This window comes from Culex pipiens, chromosome 2 (genome assembly GCF_016801865.2).
Source record: "Culex pipiens pallens isolate TS chromosome 2, TS_CPP_V2, whole genome shotgun sequence".
NCBI classification, from domain to species: Eukaryota; Metazoa; Arthropoda; class Insecta; order Diptera; family Culicidae; genus Culex; species Culex pipiens.
In genome coordinates this window covers 123,015,132-123,040,803 of record NC_068938.1, presented here as the reverse complement: position 1 = coordinate 123,040,803, position 25,672 = coordinate 123,015,132, and the positions used below count along the sequence as shown (strand labels likewise).

Below are 25,672 nucleotides of genomic sequence, written 5' to 3'. Positions count from 1 at the left end.
AAAAAATATTTAAAAATTCAATGTTTCTCATTTAATCCTGATTCGCCAAATAATTATTCATAGAGTGTCAAAAGATGCTTAGAATCAGTACTGTTCTGTAACTGCAAATGATAGCAATTTTTCGATGATTTTGTGATTATTTTTTGGGTTTTTTGCACAATTTTTATAATTTTTTTCTTTTATTGGCAGTTACCGGCGAACACTTTTTTTAATTTACAGAATGTCAAAAACTGTTGCACTTTGACTTGAGAAAACAAACATTACACAAAAATTTTATTCAAACTACAAGCGTTTGGTTGAGTTACGTCAATACAAGTATACAGATTTAGAACAATAGAACTTTGTAGGTAGATGAAATCGAAGAAAACTCAAGTTGCATTACGCATTTTGACTTAAAAAGAGTGTTAATTTTTGATTTTGAATTCAGGCCGTTGCAAATATTTTTCATCATCTTAAAAATTGGCCCAAAAAAACAATTCACGTTCCGTAATATTTTCGTTAAAAAGATTGTTTTGGAATTATGGTCCCTTTTCCATTTTTTATTTCAAAGCCCTTTTTCAATGATAATTTTTCAGAATTACTAAAAATGTTTTGAAAAATCCCACTCGTGCTGGAAAAATCTTGACAAGCACAAATAACCCTTCGTTGAAAAAAAAAATACACAAAAGATATTCTTATTTCAAATAATTCCGATGTTTTGTAAAACATTGTGCAACAAAATGTAGAAAAAAATGTTGGGCTTCAAAGCGAATCATCATCTCGCTAAAATAAGTTTGAATATCAAAAAGTGACTATTTTCACTAATTCACTAAATTTTCACATTCAACTACGGTGGCAAAGGTTGTAAAGTTAACCAACTCGACCAATTCTTCAAAATCTGATCCGGATTTACTTTATTCATGTATCCGAAGCACATTTAAGCTCAACCTTTCTTCGTAAAGCTGGTTAAGCTCAACATCGATATCACAGTGCTTCAATAAAAAGAATCCACAAGAACATTATGTTGCGCTGCAGGGCAGTCTTCGCTGAAACCAAAAATCCCCGCTAAAAAAACCGTAACTCGACGAAGAACGAGTGTTATCACGGGCCATAAATCACAACACCGATAAAAGGTGATTTCAGTGGTGGAACTCCTCTTCCCCCGGCACCCACCACCAGACACACTTCCCGACCTTTCCAAACACTTGCTGCCTTGACCGCGCGCGGCGTTGACTTCCTACCGCCGTACTAATAAACGGTTCCGGGGGTGGCGGTGACGACAAAGACGTCGCGCCGCCGAGTCTGTGCCCGGTTTCCCGTGGTTTCTTGTGTTTACACCCATGCTCGACCGAGTAATGCCAACTGTGAGCACGGAGCACGTCCAAACCATTAATAAACTCCCAGAGTCAGTGTTTGTTGGGTTGTTGTGTGTAAGTCGAGTTACACCTTCCTGTTGGTCCTACTACTACATCGCCTTGCTCCCCTCCAGAAGAGCAGCAGGGTGTAATCACAAGTTGGGTTGTTTCCTCAGGTGTTGTAGCTATACAGCTCTCTATACAGTGAGCAAACGAACTGAGTGGAGAAAGCACTCGCCGAAATCAGTGAACTTCTCGGAAAGCAAACCGATTTCGCAACGTGTAATTTGTTATCTGGCGATACAAATCTAGAACGCGATTGAGCAATAAAACAACCATTGAAAACTTCCGAAGGTAACACCTTCCAGTTCAGTTTGCTGTTTCGTTTCGTGGCTCACCTTTTCGGTTATGGTTTTCTGGTTGGTGAAGATGTTGGCATTTCGGCAACGGCGAGTTTAAAGCTTTAGTGTTGCAATATTAGTTACAAGTTTAATTTGATCCATGGATTAAGTTTAGAAAAAAAGTGTAATGCTAGTTGAAATAATTTTTTTTACATTTCCCTTTTACTTTCAAATACTTTTTACAATTCTTGAGGCAAGGTTTAAATTTCTTATTAATAATTCAATTTCGATTTCGACTTCACAACTGCCAATAACCTTATTCTACATTAGCCTGTCCCATTTTGAGGTCATGTCGAGGAATTTCGGTGCTCACTTCTTAAAAGATAGATTATGATGTTAGGAACAATGTTTTCTTAAACAAGAAGAAATAATAAAATACTTTCTCGCACCCCCTAGTCGATTTACTGAAAAAAGTCACTTTTTTGAACAAATTTTCTAAAATCGCTTGGAATCAATACAAAAACTGTTTCGATCAGGTGTGTATTATCTGAGTTCATCTCATGTATAGACAAACAAACGCTGAAAGTTTCATCCAAATCGGAACACCTCGATACGACCTCTAGAACAAACCGAGCAATATTTACAAAAACTGCCTCTTAAACACGCAAATAACATTCCAAAAGGGTGTAGCTCCAAAACATCACACATCACATCACGAAATTTGATTTCAGATTCGGATTCAGCGGCCAAAATTACTATAAGAAAGCATACCCTGACCTTTGAGACATATGCTTGCTACATCGTGTAATTAGTAGGCATTGCTTCTGAATTCTGAGAAATTTTGAAAATTTGCACTTTTTCCCTCAATAAAACTCAAATATATCGGCTCTGGAGTGTCGAAATTGCATTTTCTCAGAGGGAAAAATGTTCGCCATGAAATCCTACAAGCTGCATGTATTGGTTTCACTGGGAAAAATAGGCTACCCTAAATTAAATGAACATTTCTGAAAAAAGTTTCGAAAAAATGCGATTATTTCGACACAAATCCGCCTGGGAGAGTCTAAAAACTTAAATTTTGGTCAAATATTAATAGTGCATCTTAATCTATGGACAAAAACCTATCGTTTGAAGATAATACACACCTGATCGAAACAGTTTTTGTATTGATTCCCAGCGATTTTAGAAAATTTGTTCAAAACAATGACTTTTTCAGTAAATCGACTAGGGGGTGCGAGAAAGTATTTTATTATTTTTTCTTGTCTAAGAAAACATTGTTCCTAACATCATAATCTATCATTTAAGAAGTGAGTGAAATAAAAAAAAAATGAAATAACAATCCATAATCTCAAAATTTGAATGAAAAAAATGTTTTACAATGCATTTTACACTAGTTCATTTGTTTGCAATCATTTGTTTTAAAAAATGTATGTACATCAAATTTTTCAAAAAAACAATAGATTTTTGAATAAACCTAAACCTGCTAAAAAATATTTCAGTTAAGTGCACTTAAATTTGAATTAACATTTTGTAGTTATTTGAAAAAAAAACATTGCCCCCTGATTTATCAAAACGGAGGGGTTTGTACCAGCATAATCTTTTCGCCGATAATGGACGATAACTGATTTTTAAAATCTTTCTAAATTCTACTTTCAATTTTGACATTCACAAAGAATATACTTTTTAATTTTTTTATAGCTTTATTAAAAATACTAAAATTTTCACAAAATGCTGTATATTTTCGAAAGTACCAAAATTTACAAATGAAATTTTGTATGCTTTTACTTCATGATCATGTAAATCATTAACGTTTTCGCAAAATACCGCATTTTTTCGAATATACTAAAATTTTCATTGGATTATGGATATCAAGAGAAGTAAAATTTGGTGTGCATTTTCACTTTATTAAGGTTTTTTTTTTGTTGATGTACTACAATTTTCACAAATATATTTTTTTTTTCAAAAAATACTAAATATTTCACAAATATTGTATGCATTAAAAAATACAATAAAAATCAAAATTTGCAGATGAAGCGACATTTTTTATGTATTTTTTTCTTTATTTTAAATTTTAAAGCCATTAAAATTTTCACAAAATATCGTAATTTTCAGAAAATACTAAAATTTTCATAATTTCCAATATGGGTTTAGAAATTAGATGATTTGAGCCATAAACTTCAAACGATGATAACTTTAATTTTCCCGACTATAGATTTTTGTTCACCCACATGTTTTAAATAGTTTTCCTGGTATTTATAAAAAAATCTTCTCCCTCTAACCCCCCTCCCCTTTTTACGTCCTTTTGAGCATGCAAGATCTGTGATCCTCATAAATTTCAATAACATAATATTTATGTGATTAAATGTTGATCTATTCTGGAGCTTTTCCTAACGGCATAAACACCAACAGAAGAAAAAAAAAACACTTTTCCCGACCCATTTTCATTGGAGAAAAACGATGATTAAATATTCCGCCGTCATTCACGCCTTTGTGAGTAGTTCTGCCTCGTGTTTATATTCCCCGAAGTTTCTACATTTCCGCCAATGTTCATCTCGAGCGCGCCATCATCGCCGTCTTTTCTTCAGGGCCCAAAGCAGGCCATGCCAAAGCACAGTGCCGGGCCACCGAGAGATCCGGGATGAGAATGAAAAGATGCCAACCTTTAGTGGAAAACGCAACTTCCTGTTCCCCACAAGCAGGCAGTCAGTGTATCGTGCGTGTGACGTAACGGAGGGCATAAAGAAGGAAAATTTCTCATCATTTTCCACTTCCGAGTTGGAAATTTGTACACGCTCTCTGCCAAGGGCAAAGTCAGAGGAGAAAAAGAGTACTTTGAAAGGTTAATCTTAAATTTTTGAGATCCTCCTAATCACGCTGGGGAAAGAATCTCCAACTTTATGATTGTCAAGTTGTTTTAAGTAATTTGACCAGCATCGCACTGTTAAGTGACTTAACCCTCCCATCTCGCGGTGGCAAACTGGACATTAGTCTCGACCGGACGTTGATACGTGCTTTTGATAGAAGTTCGAGGTTGTTTTTTTTCTCGTTTCGCTCTACACTAGCACTTATCCCGCCAAGTTCAGCAATATATTTTGTATGTATAGTGCTGCTTCTGGTGCTTCCCATGGTGTTGGCAGAGAGTAAGTTTTGCATACAAAATATAATTGGAATAAAGTGCTTATGCAAATCGGGCACATCAATGAAGCATTTGCCGAGCACGTGCTCACAATGATAACAGCGCACAGCACAACAACACTTTTATGGATGTTGTGCAGTTTTGTGAGTTTGAAGAGGAGCTTCCAGTGCTCGATGGCTGGTTTGGTAGTAACTATTGAAACCATGGCATCGATGTTTAAGTGCACTCCAGTACGATGCAGAGTGCATTCATTCAATATTGATACCATTTGGTTTGTTTCCGGAGCATTAAAATTTTATTTTTCATAGTTTCGGCCAGGCTGATGCTCTTTTAAATCCTTTTTTTTTGCTATCGATACGAATAGGGTCCTAAAGCCATTTCTAATAGCTTCTTTTTATTTAAAGCGTTGTGAACAATAATATCAGAAATTCAAACTTAATTTAACGCATTTTTAAACATCTGTTATTAAATATTTTAGCGTTTGTGGAAAACATTTAAAAACTGCAAATAGAACGGTAGTTTTACGAATTTCAAAATAAGTTCCTGGATATAAATTTTCGACCAAAAATTAACAAACATTATTAGTTTTTTTTTATATTTATGTATATTTTAGTTTTTTTGCTATATTTACTTAAGAGGTTACAAACATCTTTATCTGTTTAAAAATTTTTTTTTTTTGAAAATCGGTCTTCGTCATGCACACGGGACTGTTTAGCGAGGCTTCATCAACATTTTTAGCCGATTTGGTCAAAGCAGTGTTGAGATATCGATAGATAAAAGGGACGATTCCTGTTTCCAGTGATTTGTAAGAATGTACAGATAATCCCATTTTTTGATTTGAATTTGAAACAATCTGCTATTTCTGCAACTGAAAACGTCATAGCACCTTTTTTATAAACGACTGCCTCCGCGGATTTTTTGAGGAAAAAATATTTTTCGTGAAAAAATAAGTGGGGACGATGTTTTTGATTGCCAAAATTACAGGTTTGATCAAATTGAGTTCTGTAAAGTTCTAGGATCATCTAGACATCTTAACAAATCATTTATGAGTTATGCTCGAAAACCAATGAGTTGAAGTTACCGTTCCAACTTTTTTGGAGCCTTGGGAGTTGGAATGTTAATAGATGAAAATATTATATTTTTAAACCAATGCACAGTGGTCCAGATCGCAAAATTAAGTGGAAAACGGATTTTCCGAAAAATTGTGAAGTTTTGGAGCTTTGGTGTCTTGAGCAGAGTTGTAGTAAATAAAAAGAGACAACTTTTGGATTGGTTGAAAATTAGGGTGGTTCACGATTAGGGTGATTTTGAAAATCTAACTTTTCAGGATTATTTTTGGGAATTTTTTTTGTCTTATAGAAAGTTGTTGAGCTTGCCAAGTCAAGCAACTTTGTCGAAGACACCAAAATTTTAACTCGTAATCTACGCCTTCTACGACCAAATTTATAGAAAGCATCTGAACAAACCTTAAAAAATCAGATTTTTGAACGTGGCGATTCAGGGTTAAGTTTTAGAGTAAAATGTTATTCGGGACACTTTTAGAGTTCTAAAAAACACACATTTTTATTTTTTGACAAGTCAATTTAGACTTAAGGGTCAAAAGTTACAGTGATTTTAAGGTAAAAAAGATGCAAATTTAAAACTCAAATATCTCGAAAAGGGGCAGGTTGCATTTGAAAGAGGAGATCCAGCACTACAAACGCTGAAAAAATCTCAGAGGTGTTTTTCTTTAAACTCGAGATATCTTCATTTGAAAAAGTCTAATTTTCGAGGGAAAACCATATGGGACCACCCTAACGAAATTCGAAAACTGTCCAAATATATGTTTTCCCAAGTAATTTTGCCCGCTGAATCTGAATCTGCCCTCAGAATTGAGCTAATGTGTCAAAAAATCGATTTTTGGTCATATTTTGGGTTTAAATGATATTTTTTACAAAAAAAAACTTAACCCTGAATTGTCACGTTCAAAAAACTGATTTTTTAAGGTTTGCTCAGATACTTTCTATAAATTTGGTCGTAGAAGGCGTAGATTGCGAGATAAAATTTGGGTGTCTTCCACAAAGTTGCTTGGATTGGCAAGCTCAACAACTTTCTAGAAGACAAAAATATCGCAAAAATAATCCTGAAAAGTTAGATTTTCAAAATCACCCTAATCGTGAAGCACCCGAATTTTTTACCTATTCAAAAGTTGCCCCTTTTTATTTATAACAACTCTTCTGAAGACACCAAAGCTCCAAAACTTCACCATTTTTCGGAAAATCCGTTTTCAGCTTAATTTTGCGATCTGGATCACTGTGCAATGTATTTACGTATTACATATTTACGATCAGTTAGGGCAAAAGTAACTTTCAATTAATGAAAACGGAATTATAGCTCTGAATTTAGGACCCAGTTCTAGTTCCGATTTCTCAGACCACTAAAAAATAATTCGTTCTTTTAAATTAATATTCAATACTATTATTATTGCTGTCTATTTAGTTCTTTTTAGAGAAAACATTTTTCTACTTTAACCAAATTTGAACAGTAAATGTTTGATAAAAATGTTGACTTAGAGTTGTAAATTACATTCAAACGTATAAAATGGTTTCAGTGGGATATTTGAACAGCATATTTAAAATATGGATATAAATTCAAGAGACAATACAATACAAACAAAAAATAAGAACCGCTCTAATCCTTCCAACGATTAAGTTAAGGACATGCTGAATAAGATCGAAAAATCAAAGAATTTTGTTGTTGTATGAACACTCCGTGTTCAAACTCAACCCACTTCAACGAAACATCTCTCTGCGGTACAACTTTACGCAGTGGGCCTGGCCGCTGTAACGCTTGTGATGTTTCAATGCACTCTAATGCAATGTCGCACTCCAAATCGTCACCGTCGTGCTAACTTGTCGTACGTGCATTTCTGACCAAATTGAGTTAAGAACGCCATTTTGTGCAGATCAAAATTCCTCATCTTTTGACCTTCACAGATCCCCATAATTCGATTTCAATCCTGAGATTTTCAATGAAAACCAAAAAAGCTCCGAAAATTGTTGTCACTTTTCATATGAAAGTAGTTTCAATCTTGTCGTGCTATCTTGTTACTACCTTAAAAATGATGTTAGTGCGACAACTGGCCAAAGGGATTTCAAGTCAGAACGCGTCTGACGCTCGTACAAGCTAGAATACCGTAAACATTTGTAATTATAACTCGGGACTCCAGCAACAAACTTCAACCAAACTTCGGGACAATGCACATAATGGTCAGCCAAACAAAACGTGTTCGTTATTGTTTGAATTGCGTGCTTTCATTAAAACGTGTTTTTCTCAGAACGTCGAAATGGCGGGTGCGATAGCACGACGACGTCGAAATGTTAACAAGTGACAAGAAGAAAGCTAGGCGTAATCTAACCTGAGACTTTCTCCAGTTTCCTTCCGAAAGATTGGCTGCGCTAGGGTTTGATTAGATGAGAAAGCCAGAGAACTGGTCTGAATTTTTTTTTAAATTGAATTTTTGAATCAAAGAAAAAGTTTTTTTTTCCTTTTTTTATTTTTAAAACTTACCATGGAGAAACAATATTTTTTTCCGTATGGAATTTGATACATTTTTCCTGACTCTTTTGAAATGGAAATATTTACCATTATAATTTCATCAGGATAAAAGGGCCTACTACGATCTCTACCGGCACGTACGTACGTACCAGCAAGGCCTACTACGAACACATCCAACAAAGGCATGCAAGTCTACGCAAAGGGCCAACGCGCGCAGACGGTCGCACGTGTGTGTGTGTGTGTGCGTGGCAAACATTTTGATTAGCGCTGTTTGCAGACAAAACAGGAAATTAGGAATAAACAATGGATGCAACGCATACCTGAGTAGCACACACACACGTTGATTGCTCAACGGTAGCAGCATCAACGGCCCGCAGCAGGTGCCGCGGCGATGCTTTCACGTACACGTCGCATGTGTGTGCGTGTGTTTGTTAGTGTGATTGTGAGGATGAATTTCCTCGACGCCATTCAATCAGCGACGGTGTTGGAGCCAGGAGAATGTTTGTGTGTTTGCCGACGATCGACACTCGACGTGTTTCAGCGCAACGGGAACGCTTCAATGTTTGATGAACGTTTCAGGGAAAATGTTTTCATGATGAGTTAGAGGTAGAGAAGAGTAGAGATTGTATTGAGTAAAGTAGAGAAAAGTAGATTAGAATAGAGTAGAGTAGAGTAGAGTAGAGTAGAGAAGAGTAGATTCCCATTTCAACACAGATAAAAGTGTAAACAACTTTTTCAATTTGAGTTATTACCACACGATTGCATCAATAACAGTTCAACTACCTCCAGCCTCATCCCTCATTTAATCTTGCGAGTTACATCCTCTCATCTGAGAGGTAAACAACTCCATAAAAGTTGTACATTGCCATTCATTTGTGGCAAAACAAGTGGCTCACCAGTTTGTCACCCCCATCAAACCATCACCATCGAGTGGAGTTTTGCAAAAGTTGAAGTGTGAGATGAAAACCAGTTATTTGTGTTGATTGAATAATAAAACATTACACGACTCTGTCGATCACCGACTGCGGTGGAATGATTCATCCATCATGTTTGAGAATAAAGTGGCTTTGTAACATTTGTGGGTGGGGAGAGGGGGTCCTTAAACTTGTGAGTTCAAAGAGAGAAGGAAGAGAGGAAATAATAACCAAGCCATAAAATAATGGCAATGTACGGATGCCACATAAAATCTCCCACCCCCTCTTTTGTTCGGCTCTAGTATATTTATAAAAGGGCTTAAGCTTCAGCCACAATTCATACGTTGCGTTGCGTTATGTTCAACATAGTCCCATTTTATGGCAGAACACATTAGCCAGGATCAAGCCATAGAATTGAGTGTGAGATTGTTAACGTGCTAAGCTTGGTTTCGGAAGTGGTGGCAAATGTGGGGCTAACTTTGTGGGTGGGAAAGTTGAACTAGAAAGCTTGATAAACCATAAATGAGGCATGAAGTATGGTTTTTGTTCTGGTTTATTTCTTTTAGATCTGCCAGCAGGATACCTTCTGCTTCCTACATGTATGAAGCTTTTGTGGGTGGATTTAGGCTTAGGATAGCAGAATACGGTTCATTACGCTATTGTGGTTTCACTTTGAGCTTTGCATTTCGAACGTGAAATTTCATCCAGAGTGTTGCGTTCACATAAACGTTTATTTTTATGCTCTCGTCTCGGTATAAGTTGTGAAGGCAAGCGGTTAAAGTTGATAATACATCAACACAATAATGGAACCAATTACCATAAATCAGGGGTGACCAAAGTATGGCCCGCGGGCCAAACGTGGCCCGCGCGGTGATTTTTTGTGGCCCGCGGACCAATTTTGAAAGATTATGTAAATATATATATTTGACCCATCTGTAAATTGATTTATTTTTGTTTAAAAAAATAGGTTTTGTTTAAGCTTTTTCCATGCTTTGATCCAAAAGTTTGAATGTAATTGAAAATTTTTATTTCGTTAAAAAATTCTTTAAAGGTTTTTGGAAATGAATTATAAAACATTAAAAATTGACTAAAGTAGGAAATTGTTAATTTAGCAATAACAGGTATTCTATAGTAATTTAAAAGTTTTAACGGCTGGGCCTCAAACTTATTTTGCACATAGAAAATTTTCATCTCGGGATTGTGAATCTAATTTACTAAAGTCTTATTCAGGCTGTCAACAAATTATTTATATTTTATTGAATTCAGAGGAATACTTGTTGATAAATATTTTTGCAGTGATTCATCATTATAGTTGCACCATGTTAAAAACTAAAATTATAAAATTTTACAATGTTAGTGTAACCCCTTCTAAAAATATTTTTTTTATTTAAAATTAAAATTTCAGGGGAAATCTGTGCATTCAATTCAATTCATTATATTTGTGAAATAACGATTGTCTTCAGCCAAAAAATGTTCATCCACCTTTTAATGTATTTCAAAAATCAAATTATTCGCTCTACAGCTTTGCCTTGGCGTTCTCGATTGCGAGATTCCTACTCGAAACTAGGTGTCCGAAGGCTTGATTGTTGAGGCAATTGCAAACCTCTTTTTATACCTAAGCTTCCATCCACCCCAGGATTCGAACTGACGACCTTTGGTTAGTCCAACTGCCTACCAGCGACTCCACCGAGGCAGGACCCAGGGAGACGATTCCTACACCTGAACTGAGCTAACGACCTAACCTTTTTTAGGTTAGTCCGGGGCCAACATTTACTTCCCGTCCGACGGAAGGCGTGGTCAGACAAATCTCGTCTCAAAATTTGCCACCGGGACCTTCTGGGATCAAACCCAGGCCGACTGGGTGAGAGGCAACCACGCTTACCCCTACACCACGGTCCCGGCATGTATTTGAGGCATGCAAATTGCAATGCAAATTTTATGGATATCTTGTTTTGGGTTACAATAAAATTTTAACCAATTAATTCGAAGTTTTTTTTTTGAACAAAACTGCATTAATTGTCCTCAAAAATGTTAAAAATACACGAACCTGAAGGAAAATTCAGCTGTTGAAATTTAATGTAATTTTCTGTGTTATATATTGTATAAAACGTGATTTAAATTTTCAAACAAATTTTTTTTAAATAAACATTTTTTCACATTTGGCCCGCAAGCTCATGTGAGCTCCAAATTTGGCCCGCCAGTCGAAAACATTGAGCACCCCTGCCATAAATGGTGCGTTGTCTTGCAAATTTCCTGCGAACAATGCTTTGTATGGATTCTATTTAAGTAGCTTGATGTTGGCTGCTGTGGGAAACCAAAGCCAATTATGAAAGAAATATCGTCTATTTTAGCTTTATGGAAGTGAGATTAAGCCATAATAATAACAAAAGCTAGTATATTCTTTCTATCAGTTATGTCAAAGTTGGTTTTAAATCAAATGAAATGGGTGAAATGGCACATTTTTGTGAACATCTGTTGAAAAAACTGTGTTGTCCGTAAAGTAAAGTCTTCTCTTGTTTCGTAATTTTAGAGCTCTTCTTTACATTATTGTATGCACTTTTTTCTGGGTCAAATATTGCATCCAAAATATGTCCAGGACTAACAAAAAACATTGAGTACCGTAACCTGGGGTCAATCGGGACACGGGATCGGGATCGGATAATCGAACCATGAATAAAACAATAGTTAGAAATCTGGTTTAATCCGAGCACCATTTTACGGTACCTATCTTGTGACGAAGGGCGGTACGACCCCTTCCAATTTTGAACATTTTGCGATTTTTCGAAAAAAAAAACGTTACTTAATCCACCTTTAGGTGGTTGGTGCCTTCTTCACATCCATAAAGTCAATACATTCAGTAAAAATAGCAACATTCCCCCTTAATATGTTTAACAAATCAATTTTATTACTCATTTCTTTTGATAGGGTTCGCAGACCTTCAATATTTCTGGCTCATCGGCAAGGTCTGACAAAAACCCTATTCAACGATAGTTTGCATGGAAGATTCAGACAATATTTCTATCACCATATCTAAAATCCGGCCTCCAAAATGTGTATAAATAACACTTAAGTGCTAATAACTTTTGATAGGGTTTTTTTCCATAAAATTATTTTTATTAGGTCCTTTTCTGTACTGGAACCTGGTTAAGACCGAGTCGGCTTTTGTAATTACATTTTTCTTAAAGCTAAGAGTAATTACAGAGGATCTTGTGAGTAAATGTTTGTGGGATGGGAGCCGATTACCCGTGGCCTACTCGGGAACTTTTGATAGGGTTGTCAGATCCTCGTTGTTCTAGGCTCATTTGGAAGGTCTTTCGATTATCCAACTAGCGACAGGTCGCATTATGAACTCGGAAATCATTTTCATTGAAATATCTGAGATCCGGCATCCAAAAAGTGTATAAATAACACATAAGTGCTAATAACATTTGATGGGGTTCAATGATTTGGGCTCGTTGGAAAGGTTTTTTTAACACCTTTCTGAAAATGTATAACATGATAGGTTTTCTTTCAAAAAACCACCCTTTTTACAATCTTCCAGACATACGCCAAAATCGTTTTTTTTAGCATAACTTTTGAAGTACTTAACTAAACTTGCTGATTTTAAATAGAGACCTATGGGACTCCAAGACGGATTGAATAAGACTAATACAAATCCGATCCGATCATCCAGTCCGGAGATAATCGAGTGACAATTTTTTTGTCCACCCACCTACACACATCCACACAGACATTTACTCAGAACATGATTCTGAGTCGATATGTATACGTGAAGGTGGGTCTACGAGGTCAAATTGATAAGTTCATTTTTCTAGTGATTTTATAGCCTTTCCTCAGTAAGGTGAGGAAGGCAAAAAGTTTCTAAAAAGTAACTTTTTGCAATTCCGTCGTGAAACTACTTACTTTTCCTGTCATTCTTGAACGACGAAATAGCCTACTTTTCTGTACCAAAAATAACAGAATCGAATAGCAACACTTTTCAAAATAAATACTGAAAAGTTCTACTTTTCAGCACTGAAATGGGTGCTGAAAAGTTGAACTTTTCAGCACTTGTTTCGAAAAGTAACACTTTTCAACATTTTTTTGGTTTAAACGATTTATTGACAAAATACATGAAAATTCGACTTAAAATTTCACTCAATGGGTGTTTTTGAAATTGCAAAAAATGTTGTATGGAACTCGTTGCAAAACTTGATTTTTTCAGCACTCGTCGTATTTATCCAACTCGGTGAACCTCGTGCTGAAAAAAATCCTCTTTTTGCAACTTGTTGCATAAACTACTATTTTGCGTTTCTCTTGGTTTCGTCGTTCGTGTCTGTGTGTGGGTGACGATGAACGGCCTTGATTAACGACGACCAACTTTTTCAAAACTTTTTTTTCGTAAAATGATCTTTTCCCATAACATGACATGTTCCAAAAATTACAGAGTTTTAAAAACTTTTTTAGTGTTTTTTCGATGATTTTGCCTTCCTCACTGAGGTAAGGGGATATACAGACATAAGGGGTTTGCTTGTAAACATCACGAGTTATCGCGATTTTACGAAAAAAAGTTTTGAAAAAGTTTGTCGTCATCGATCATGGCCGTTCATCGTCACCCGCGACAGACACGGACGACGAAACAAAGAGAAACGCAAAAAGTAACTTTTTCAAAACTTTTTTTTCGTAAAATCGCGATAACTCGTGATGTTTATAAGCAAACCCCTTATGTCTATGTATCAAAATTTTTGTAATTGTCTGCTCTACAACTTTGTAGAACATTGTTACACTCTAAAAAATAACCCTGCAAAGTTAGAAAAAACACGAAATTTTAAAATGAAAAATTTTGTTCTAAATGAAAAAATGACCCTTCTGGGACAATGTAGATTCGAAAAGTACATTAAATTTCCCATAAAATGACATGTTCCAAAATTTTTTACAGTCGAGTAACGGAAAATGGGAGAATTTTTAAAACTTTTTTAGTGTTTTTTTCGATGAAAAATACGTTTATTCGGAATTCTGAATACGCCATCAAATCGGGCGTCTAATTTTACATAAAAGTCCTTTTGACACCAAATTTCTATCTCATCACCGTTTCAGGCTGCAAATTGTTGAAAAACACCTCTTTTTTCGCATGTTCAAAAATGGAAGGGGTCGTACCGCCCCTCCGTCACGAGATATCAAAAAACGGACCGCGGTTTCGTGATCAGGGACAAAAGTTACCCCTTAGGACAGAGTTTCACGCAAATCGAAGAGGGGTCGGGGCAACTTTTCCCGATTTCGTGTGAGTTGGTAGAGAATTACCCATTTTATATTGTATTATTATACAATGCTTGTAGTTTACACTCAATTTTACTAGATTTTTTAATGAACATTTCGATTCTAATCAGCATATATTTCTGCGTCTTCACTTTTTTTTTGAAAAGTGCAAAAAGAATATGGAACAAAAGTAGAAATAACATTTGCAATGGCCCATTTTTTGAGCAAAATTTTCACAAAATTCGTAAGCGAAGTCAAGTTACCTTGAACTTTTTGAAAGATGCATTCTAAACATGTTTTTTTTTAAACGCTTCGCTCGATTAAAAAAAATAGGAATCAAAAATGGCAGCCGAAGTTAATTACAATTTTGAGCTTCCAATTCGTGTTTTCTGGTAAATTGAGAAAAATCTGCAGGTACAAATAAAAATCAGGGTTTTCCGCTCACTTTTGCCTGCTGTTTTTGTTTACCAGTGAAACCTAAAAAAATACCTTACAAAAAAACAAAAGTGAAATTATATAAGATTTTTTTTCAATTTCAATTTCCAGAGTTTGTTTTGATAAGGTCCTATAAGCTATTGTCTTCTTATGTTTATAGGACCTAATCAAAAAAATGTCGAGATTTCTACTGTGAAACTGTCAACTTTTACTGACCTTGGGGAGAGACGAAACGGCCTACTTTTCCATGCGAAAAAACAGTGCTGAAAAGTGCAAAGTTGGAAAGTTTCCATAAACCGGATTTTGGCATATCATCACTTTATCGTTCGATCGAATATCAAGGGAAAATAGCAGCGTCATAGCCTCGTTGGATAAATCATAAATGTATGACTCGTGCTGAAAAATATTATTTCATACTTTTACAAACAACTATTCTGCAATTTCGAGAATTGACTGAAATTATACCAAATATATCAAGAATTATTGAAATATTTTCCGCCATGGATTGCTTACCATACAGCACAAATAGTATAGAAAAAAAATCACCAAAAATTTAAATTTATTTACATAATTTTTTCATGATACAACAAAATCAATTGTCTAAAATATGACAAAAAGTCTATCAAAAAGCAGTTTCTATGTCTGTTTGTCCATGATGTTACTAAAACATGAACAGCAAAGTTCGTTTCGTTTGCCCAAACAGTGATTAAGAATTTTTGCCATGTTCAAATATCCGTTTTCTCTCTCATTTTTGTACTCTTCCAATATCCATTTTAATTGCATTTCTCATCCTGTTCTTCTCTTGTTCTCTTTTTTGTTTTGCAGTGATCGACTGCCTCGTGAGCGAGTGGGGCCCGTGGAGCGAGTGTGACACGACGTGCGGAACCGGCATGATGTCCCGGACTCGAATTATCGAACAGAAACCACAAAACGGTGGCAAACACTGCCCGTCGCTGGTGCAGAAGCGGGGCTGCCAGGGCCTCAAGTGCCACAACCACCACGACCGGAAGGTGCTGCGAGGTGAGTGAGGAGGGGGAGTTAGAGTTCCGGGAAGGACATTGGCCACTATTGCCAACCGCCACCACCACCGCCGTGTGAATGGCCTCTTGTTATGGGTTTTGATTGTTATTGTCTATAAATGTGTGTGGGTGGGTGGTATGTGACAAATTGAGTTTGTGAAATTGAATTCTCTCATTTTTTTATAAATGGATAATGGTGATACATAATAAAAACAATAGTGGTTTCTGGTGGATGGTTTGCTGCAATTTGACACCGGACATAATTTCATCAATATAAACTCGGAATGACTGCCTTTTACCCCGACACAACATGCATCGGATCGGATGAGGTTAACCCATGTTGACGGAGTTTTTCAATTTCACGTTAACAATTCGTCGCCTTCGTGCTAACTTGTCGTACGTGCATTTTGGGCCAAATTGAGTGAATGCCATTTTGTGCATCTCACAATGCCACATCTTTTGACCTTCACAGATCCCCAAAATTCGATTTCAGTCCTAAGATATTCAATGAAAACCAAAAAAGCTCCGAATTTTTGTCACTTTTCATATAAAAGTAGTTTTAATCTTGTCGTGCTATCTTGTCACTCCCTGAAAATTGATGTAAGTGCGACAAAAGGCCAAAGGGATTTCAGGTCAGGATGCGTTTGACGCACGTACAAGCTAGACTACCGTAACAATGTGTAATTATAACTCGGGACTCCAGCAACCAACTTCAACCAAACTTCGGGACAATGCACAGAATGATCAGCCAAACAAAACGTGTTTGTTATTGTTTACATTACGTACTCTCGTTTTTGTTTATTCAAGGTCAAACATTAAAACGCGTTTTTCTCGGAACGTCAAAATGGCGGGTGCAACAAGATAGCACGACGACGTCGAATTGAAATCAGTACTAGATGGCAATCAAAATTGTTTTGATTTGATGTAAGAGTAAACCATATTTGGTTTCGGTTTATATTTTTATTATATTTCGATGTTTATAAAAATCGACAGTGTTGCCATTTTTATTTGAAAAATCCTAATTGAACCTGGAGATTCACTAAATTTCAGCCAAATAAAAGCTCTAGACAAAAATAATAATAATTGCTGTCCGAAGTTTCAGAATATTACTCACATTATTTTAATGCATCTGAAGGTCCCACATTAAACATTTCCATAAAGACTTCAATTTCCCGAATGTCCCCAAGGTGAAACCCTCATTCATCACAGCTCAACATTATCCGGTGTGAATCACGTGAGTCTTTTCCCCCCACCCGAATCCTTTTGAATGGAACCCCAAGCAATCGACCGACTCCATTGGAATCATATAGTGAAAACGACGACGGCCTCCCCACACATAACGAACCCAAAAGGGACATTCAGTAAATCTTTCCACGACGACGACGCTTCCGATGAGAAATGGAAATAAAAAAGAGCCCTGAATGGTGAAAAGAATGTTAAAAATGCATAATCCTATCCTTTATGAGTGCTGCTGCTGCTGCGTAGAAAAAAAAGGAACACATAAAAAAAAGTGAGCTCGCTCGAGAGATAGAAAAGAATGTTGATGATTCATAAACCTGTCCTGATTGTTATGAAAAGATTGTAGATTATGAGGCTGAATGAGAAGAAGAGCGGACCGAGTCGTCACGGAGAGCGGTAAAAAAACAACACTGTGAAAAGGATGAATGATGGCGGCACCCTCTCCACTCGTTGGCTCACTTGTTATCATGGCTCCGACCCGACCCGACCCCGAGCCGGTGCAGTGCCGGATTGATTCCGGGGATGCCTTTTCAGTAAATATGCAGAGCACTTCAACGTTTTCAAGGTTGTTGCTTTAACCGGATTTGGTTTGAGGGAGATGAAATGGATTGTGCCCTCGACCGTCAAGGACTTTGAGATAGTTCTGTTTTGTTTATCTTGCTTAAATTGAGCTGTCAGGGTGACTACCAATTTCGATTTATTTGTAACACTTCATCAAGATTTATCAATAGTTTATTCATGAATTGAATGAAGCATTTATCATTATTTTCAACTCATGACCAAGTATGACTGTTCATTTCACAAGCTAAGAAAATGCTTGTGAAACCCCATAAAAAGTCATCTTAATCCAGATCTTGAAACGATTTTAAAATTATAGTTTTTAAAAGGAACAATGCATGCAAATCAGGACACAAAGTCTGAAGGTTTAACGGTGCACAGCAACCAGAGTTTTTGCATCTTGATTTTTGTTACAGACCTTTCAGTATCTTCAAAATTACGGGTACTATCGACATATTTTTTTATTCATTCTCTGAAGTACTGTCCACAGAGTAATTTACAACAAAGTTTGACAAATTTTACAATCCCGGTGTTGCAGAATTGGGTCCGTAATAGATCGTCCAATTTCCCGGGTTTACAAAATTCCCGGGAAACTGGAAATTTTTAACAAATTTTCCGGGAATTCCCGGGAAATTTGAAATTTATTGAAAAAAATTCTGATCCTGGCTTTGATGAAAAATTTGCAACAAAATTGTATAAAATTGCAACTCAAATGGTCAAAATAAGTGTTAGGTTCAATCAATGCCTTGGCTGCTTGTAAAAAAAACATACATCTTCAATTTTTTTAAAATAAATTTTCTAATTAGGGTATTTGTCCCTATTTTGGGCCTAGTACCTGTTTTGGATCTACCAAACTTTATTCAACGAAATTGAGCATTTCATCAAATCTGGCAAGAATCTGCACTTAATCATCGTGCAATCATTATCTTCATTTTTGTGGGCAAGAATAATTTACTATTTCTTCTAAATTAGAAATAAAGCAATAAAAATAGAACTCTTCACTTTTTTCTTGACAAATCGCTAATTGCCCATTAGGGCAAAATTTTTTTAAGCAAAAGGCTTACCGCTTGTTGACACTCAGCGCCCGGCTTTATTCGCTCAGAACACGAATGAGAGCCACCCCCCTAATCTCCAACCACCGGCAATATGTTTTTATTGGTGGTTTGCACAATCCCGTTGAAAAAAACAATCACCAAACTGCCACCAAATCAATAAAATAATTGATTAATAACTTCGTCCATTTCGGAGAGAATGGCTCTATATTCAGTCCATTTGACACTTCTACAAATTGTGACAGTGTGTGTGCGCTTTTCACAAGTTACAGCCTTTCTTGCATATTACGGGCTTGATGTTTGGCTACGCAACAAATGTCTATTTAAGTTTAACACTCGTAAAGAATGATATAAATCATGTCCAAGCTAATTATGCACGTAATGCAAGTGAAATCAATCGTTCTAATGTTGATTTGTGGCTTAAAACATCACAATGATTGAGCATGTTTGTCGACCGAATTTGTGCGGCTGTACTGTACGAGCTGGGGCTGAACCGTACGTCAAAAAAGTTCGCCACGTGCTTCGAGATTTCAACCAATCAAAAGGTAGGCCGAAAATATGTACAAAGAAGGTCGTATGCTAGAAGCAATATCCCCAAAATAGGGACAAAAAATGTTTCAGTTTCTCGGGCTTATACAAAAATTTCATCAAAAATGTGAACAAGAAAGAGCATTAGCATTAAAAAACCAACTTATTCATGTAATAAAAGCAAGGCTGCCCATAGCAGCCTTTGAGAATACATCAAATAAAAAATGCGCTCGGCTTAGTAGGCCCAAAATAGGGACAAATACCCTATATAAGCTGTCGAATTGAAACGCTCAAAATATCAAATAATAATGATTAGTATTTTGTTTTTATAAGAATTAACTAGGTGCTATTTTTCCAATCACAGTTTTTGGAAAGGGAGTAAAATTAATCCATACCCCAAAACGATAAAATTGCTTTTCAATACGTCTCTGTGACCAGTTTAAGAGAACATGAATGAATGAATGAATGATAACATGAATGAATGAATGAATTAATGAATGCGGCAAATGTTTTTCATGGAAAAACATTGAAATGAAAAAAGATATGTAGAAAATATTTTTTTTAAGGGCAAATATTTTATCCAGAACAAATCAATCTGGTTTGAGCTCAAGAAAAACATAGATAAGCATTGAATTTACCTTAAAAATCTGCTATTCAGTTGAAATATTTTTTTTATATATTCACAACTCAAAGTCAACTTTTTTAACTGAAAATTCTCGAACACTTTCTAGCAAACTAACCTAATTCTTCTGGCAAAATCCTCTTCGAGACATACTAATTCAATTTTCTTCCCATTTGGTCATGGTAAACAAAACGTAAAAAACGCATTTTGGATCTTGGCGGGACAGATCCTTAATTTAAACTAAAAAAAATCGTTAAAAAGCTTACCAAAATAATAATAGTATATTTTCATTCCATAATATCGTAATTTTGTGTTGCCCAACAAATAAACAACATCTATTCCCAGTTGAGCAACTCTCTACGAAATCGGCCGATTTCGACCATTTTTATTTTTTGTATTTTTTGATTTAACTCAAACTTTGTGAGGGCCTTTCCTATGACCAAATAAGCTATTTTGCGTCATTGGTTCACCCATACAAGTCTCCATACAATTTTGGCAGCTGTCCATACAAAAATGGTATGTAAATATTCAAACAGCTGTAACTTTTGAGTGAATTTTCTGATCAATTTGGTGTCTTCGGCAAAGTTGTAGGTATTGTTGAGGACTTTTGAGAAACAAATAGGTACACGAAAAAAAAAATTGCATATTTTTTTATCAACTTTTTTTCACTAAAACTCAATTTTCCAAAATACGTATTTTTTGATTTTAGAGATTTTTTTATATGTTTTAGGGGACAAAAATCAGCAACTTTTGAGCCATGGAGAAACATGGTCAAAAAATCTGCCGCCGAGTTATAAATTTTTGAAAAAATAGTGATTTTTGGAAAAATTCAAAGTTTTATGCAAAAACAAGTTTGACATTATTTTGTAATGCAAAATTGAATTTGCAATTAAAAAGTACTTTACAGATTTTTTGATAAAGGGCTCCTTTTTCAAGATATAGCCTCCAAAAGTTTGATTTTAGCGATATATTTGCAGTTTTTCAATTTTTAAAAATAGTGACCATTTCTAAAAATATTGTTTTTGAAAAGTTCAGAAAATTTGCTATAAAATTGTCTAAGAGACATTGAAGATTGGACCTCGGGTTGCTGAGATATAGCCGCTTTAAGAAAAAGAAACACGAAAATTGACCATTTTCTAATGACGATATCTCAGCAACTAATAGTGATTTTCATGAAACATTCGTGAAATTTTCCGATCTTTTTGAAAAAAATATTTTGAAAATTTTTAAATCAAGACTAGCATTTTAAATGGGCGTAATATTCAATGTTTGGCCCTTTGGTAGAGAATTGCTCAGTTGTGAATGTTTGAGAAAATAATATCATCTGAAATAAATCTTGACATGAAGTTTCCAGACGAACTGATTAGTTCAATAAGAACAGTAAATTGAATTTAGTAAAACAAAATTGAGTTTTTTCTCCATTCTCAATCTCAGATCAACAATACTGTGCTATCTTGTCACACGTCGCTTTTTGACGTGCCAAGAAAACCCCGTTTTAATATTTAACCAAAACGCTTCCAACCACCAACATTTAGAAGATCTAAGAACAACACTTAAAGATATGGTAATTCGTTTGAAAACAAACTAAATTAAAATATATTGGGTTACGATTGTAGAAATTTTCTAGTGAAGGTGGAAATGGCACTTGTACCAGAAAAATCTAAATTAAATATGACCAGGTTCTATGAAACTACGTTTCTGCTACTCATCATAAAAAATAACTGCTATCGTTATTAAAACTAAAACTTTCGCGCAATTTCTGCTCTAAACAACCCAAAACTTCAAAAGCATTATTGAAACGTCTTCAACCATATTGCCTTGCATCTTCTCCGCGCCAAAGCTTTTATGTGCAAATTATTCCCAGTTTGCTCCCGCGTGAAAGATGGTTAGTGGCAGTGCATTTGCAGTGTTATTAGTAAGTTTGTCCAAAGTTTGCGCCATAAAAGCTTCTAGCTCAACGATGCCGGTGACTCTCCAACTGGTAGTTCCCCCCGGACAAGTTCATTCCTCTGAAGCGGAGGCATCTGTTGCACGTGGCCAAAGTTTTGATTCAGTTTTGTTCACCGTCATGACCCCGTCATCGACGGTCCGCACCCCCGAACAGCTTGAGCCAACTTTTCCAAGTATCAATTACTCCGACGCAGACGCATTTGGCTAACTTTTGCTAATGTTTCTCTCTCTAGTTTTACTGATTATGTTGCTGATTTTGTTTTTTTTTTTCTTGTTTTCTTCCCAGAAACGGCCCTCCTGCTGCCCGCCAATCTGTCCAAGAGCCGTCACGAGAACGACACCAGCGACATCCGCCGGAACCTGAGGCTGCGCTACAAAAACGCATTCAAACACAACCGAGGAAACGAGTAAGTCCGACAGTATAGTCTATAATCGTAATTAAAAAAGTTTCCCGCGCGCACACTCTTCCCCACACTAGATAATGTGCCTCCTTAAGCTTAAACTTGATGAATCGCACGCCAGAGCAGTGCTTTTTTGTTCCTGTTTTTTTTCCTCCTCCTGTGAAGGCGGCCTTAAAACCTAATAAAGCTCGGCGCGCACTCACTGCATAATTCATTTTGCTTATTAATTTCTATCGTTGCTGACCGCTCTTTCTGCGTTGCGGTAGAACGCGGTGCGAACAGAGTGAGAAAAATATACCTCGAATGAGTGCGCTCGTTGCGATTCTATCAAACAGCATGGTGTCTAGCTGTGTTGTTACTTTCCAGAACAAAACAGATAGAGGATTTGCTCTGCTTGATAATGTCATGGAATGAAATGTTGTGGTCCTAGTAGCCTTAGGCAACAGTTTGCTTTCTGACAATACATTACAGATTCAATTAATTATTGGCTCATACAGCCGGCAATCTGTTCATGAATCGTTCGCAATGGTCAGATTAGTCCATTATAAAATTGCCTAGGGTAACATGTTAACAACCTTCTCTAAATAATTACCAACTCTAGATGTAACTAAGCCGTTGCGTTGTCTTGGGCTATATTCATTGTATTGATATGAGTACAGGCCATGGTAATTTGGAAGGCGAAATTATATTAGGAAATCTCAGAACATGAGTATATCTAAGGCTACCAACTGTACGTTACGGGATACGTACGTACGTACGTACGTACGTACGGGATTTTCGACCCTCTTCGCGGATTTTTAACAGGCCGGATTTTTTGTACGGATTTTTTGCCTAATACGGATTTGTACGGAATTTTTAAAACTTAGTTTAAAATTGAATTGATTTTTAAGATTCGGGAGCGGTCGTGGCTGAATGGTTACGGTGTTCGCTTAATAAGCGAATTGGTCCTACTAGAGCGTCCAATTTCCCGTCCCGGGAAAAAAATTCCCGGGAATTCCCGGGATTTCCCGAAAAAAAATATTTCCCGTTTCCCGGGAAATTTGTAAATTTCCCGGGAATTCCCGAAATTTAAGCGGAAGTATACATTTTCTTAAATTTTTGGAACTATTTTTTGAAAATGTTCCTAAAAAATTATTAATGGACAAACTCAACATAATTTTGTTAAATTAAATGTATTGGTTGGTTTATATATAATTGATCAGTTTATCACAAATTATGATATCAGAATTATTTCTGATGATATTAATTATTGAAGCAACTGGGAATAGATCTTGCTTAATGAGTATTAAATTATTACAATTAGGTAAACTTTGAACAGATTGATGTTATTTCATCAAAACAATATAAACTCTTTACTTCCAAATTAAAATTGAGATTTTTTTACGTTTTTGTTTACCATGATGAAAATCTAATTTGTTCAAAAAGAATAAATTCAATTGGTTGAATATCTAGTACTAGAGAAATTACAATTGTCGTCAGCTGTGTGCTATCTTGTGACAAAGACCATTTTGGTTGAAAATGAGTTAATGATGACGTTTTACTATACTTAACAAACACTACAAGATGCTTTCAACCGATTTTGGAAACTCGCTTCCGTTTCCCGGATATCGCAATACACACTTGTGACATAGACCATTTATCATCAAAATGATCGTGCACACTTGTGACACGTCATACATGTTGTTGGAAAATGTGGAAAATTTTTCTTGTTTTTCACAAATTTATGTTGATACACATTTTCTGAAGGCAATGCAATCTTTTGTTTTTGAAAATATACTGATTAAGTCGGTTAAACTATTGATTTAAGTCTATTTTAGTTTGTATGGAAATTCTGTGCACACTTGTGACACGTAGTACAATTTTACTTTCGAAACTGGTGTAACCAAGTTAGTTGAAACTTGGAGCGTTTGTTAAGCGATAGTATGCGAACCGATTGCTTCAAAAAGTTTGGCTCTACCATTCATAGTTTTGAAAATATTTATCATCAAACTTTAAAAATCGATTTTCTTGAAAAGTACTAAATGGTCGTTGTTACAAGATAGCACACAGCTGACGAGGTGTTAGAGGGTTAAATGTTAAAAATAGAAGACTTTTTGTGGAATGATGTTAATTTATTGTATAATTTCAATCATGTTGCATAAAAATACAAAAAAAAAATCATTGAAAAATTACTTTCTATTTTTTGATCTCAAAAAATACAAAAATATATTCAAAGCTTGCTTCAAATAGGTATTTGAAAACATTGGGTTGTTTGGAGTAAAACCAACAATAAAAAGCTTTACCATTTGTTCAAAGGCTGAAACCAGTATTTGTCATGATAAACATTATTTCTACATGTTTTTTTTTTCTCATTTCAATAAACTGGTCACAGAGGCAAGTTTAAAATTTCTCATCAAAAAATACCAAAATACATATTCTCGTAGTTGAATGATTTTTCACATGAAGTCAAGCTGTTAATTGATTTTCACACTTATTTAAACCATTAATGTTGATGCCCTATTCAATTTTGTTGCATGTTCAAACCAAGATCATAACAATTACATGTTAAAACCAAGATCATATCAATTTTCAATAAATTTAAAATTTCCCGGGAATTCCCGGGATTTCCCGGGAAATTGGCTGAAAATTTCCCGTTTCCCGGGAAATTTGTAACCCCAGGAAATTGGACGCTCTAGGTCCTACCCATCTGCTCCCAACGAGAAAGTTCTGGACTCATTGAATTTGGATTTCATTAATTTCAACATGAAGCTCACGGCGGGGTTCGATCCCCTGTCCATAGGATTGGCAAGCAAAATGCTTTCCACTTTACCGTGAAGCATTGGTAGCTTGAGTAGGACTTAGACTGATATAGTTGAATCCAAGAAACGGACGAGAATAAAGTTGAATGCAAGTTTAATATCAGAACATACAAGAATGCATTGCATTGCATGCATGCAGGCGCATTTGAAATGAACCTACATTACCTAGCTATAAATAGACTTATAGAATTCATCCAATAACACTGGAACGCCCAACGTATGTCCAACTTACACGGACGCCCAAGCCTCCCAAAAAAGTTGGAACGGTAACACGCCTGTTCTCGGGCATAACTCAACCAATCGGGACGATTCTTGTTCCCAGAGATTTGTAATAATGTCTAGATGATCCTAAAATTTTGCAGAACTTGATTTGAACAAATCTGTAATTTCTGCGACCGAAAACATCGTTCCAACTTTTTTTAAACGACTGCCTCCACGGAATTTTCAGCGATTTTTTTTTACACGCGAAAAAAAAAGTTGGAACGATGTTTTTGATCGCAAAATTTACAGATTTGATCAAATTAAGTTCTGCAAAGGTCTAGAATCATCTAGACATCCTAACAAATCACTGGAAAG

General features: G+C 35.8%; 1 protein-coding gene across 1 annotated transcript in view; it reads left to right on the top strand.

Annotated features, from left to right (window-relative positions):
• Window positions 1-25,672, top strand: part of LOC120416656 (somatomedin-B and thrombospondin type-1 domain-containing protein-like) — a 116,705-nt gene that overhangs the window by 86,436 nt on the left and 4,597 nt on the right. The window contains exons 3-4 of the mRNA XM_039578466.2: window positions 15,755-15,949; window positions 22,184-22,304. Coding sequence (XP_039434400.1) covers window positions 15,755-15,949; window positions 22,184-22,304 — 316 coding nt within the window. The remainder of the gene's footprint in view (window positions 1-15,754; window positions 15,950-22,183; window positions 22,305-25,672) is intronic.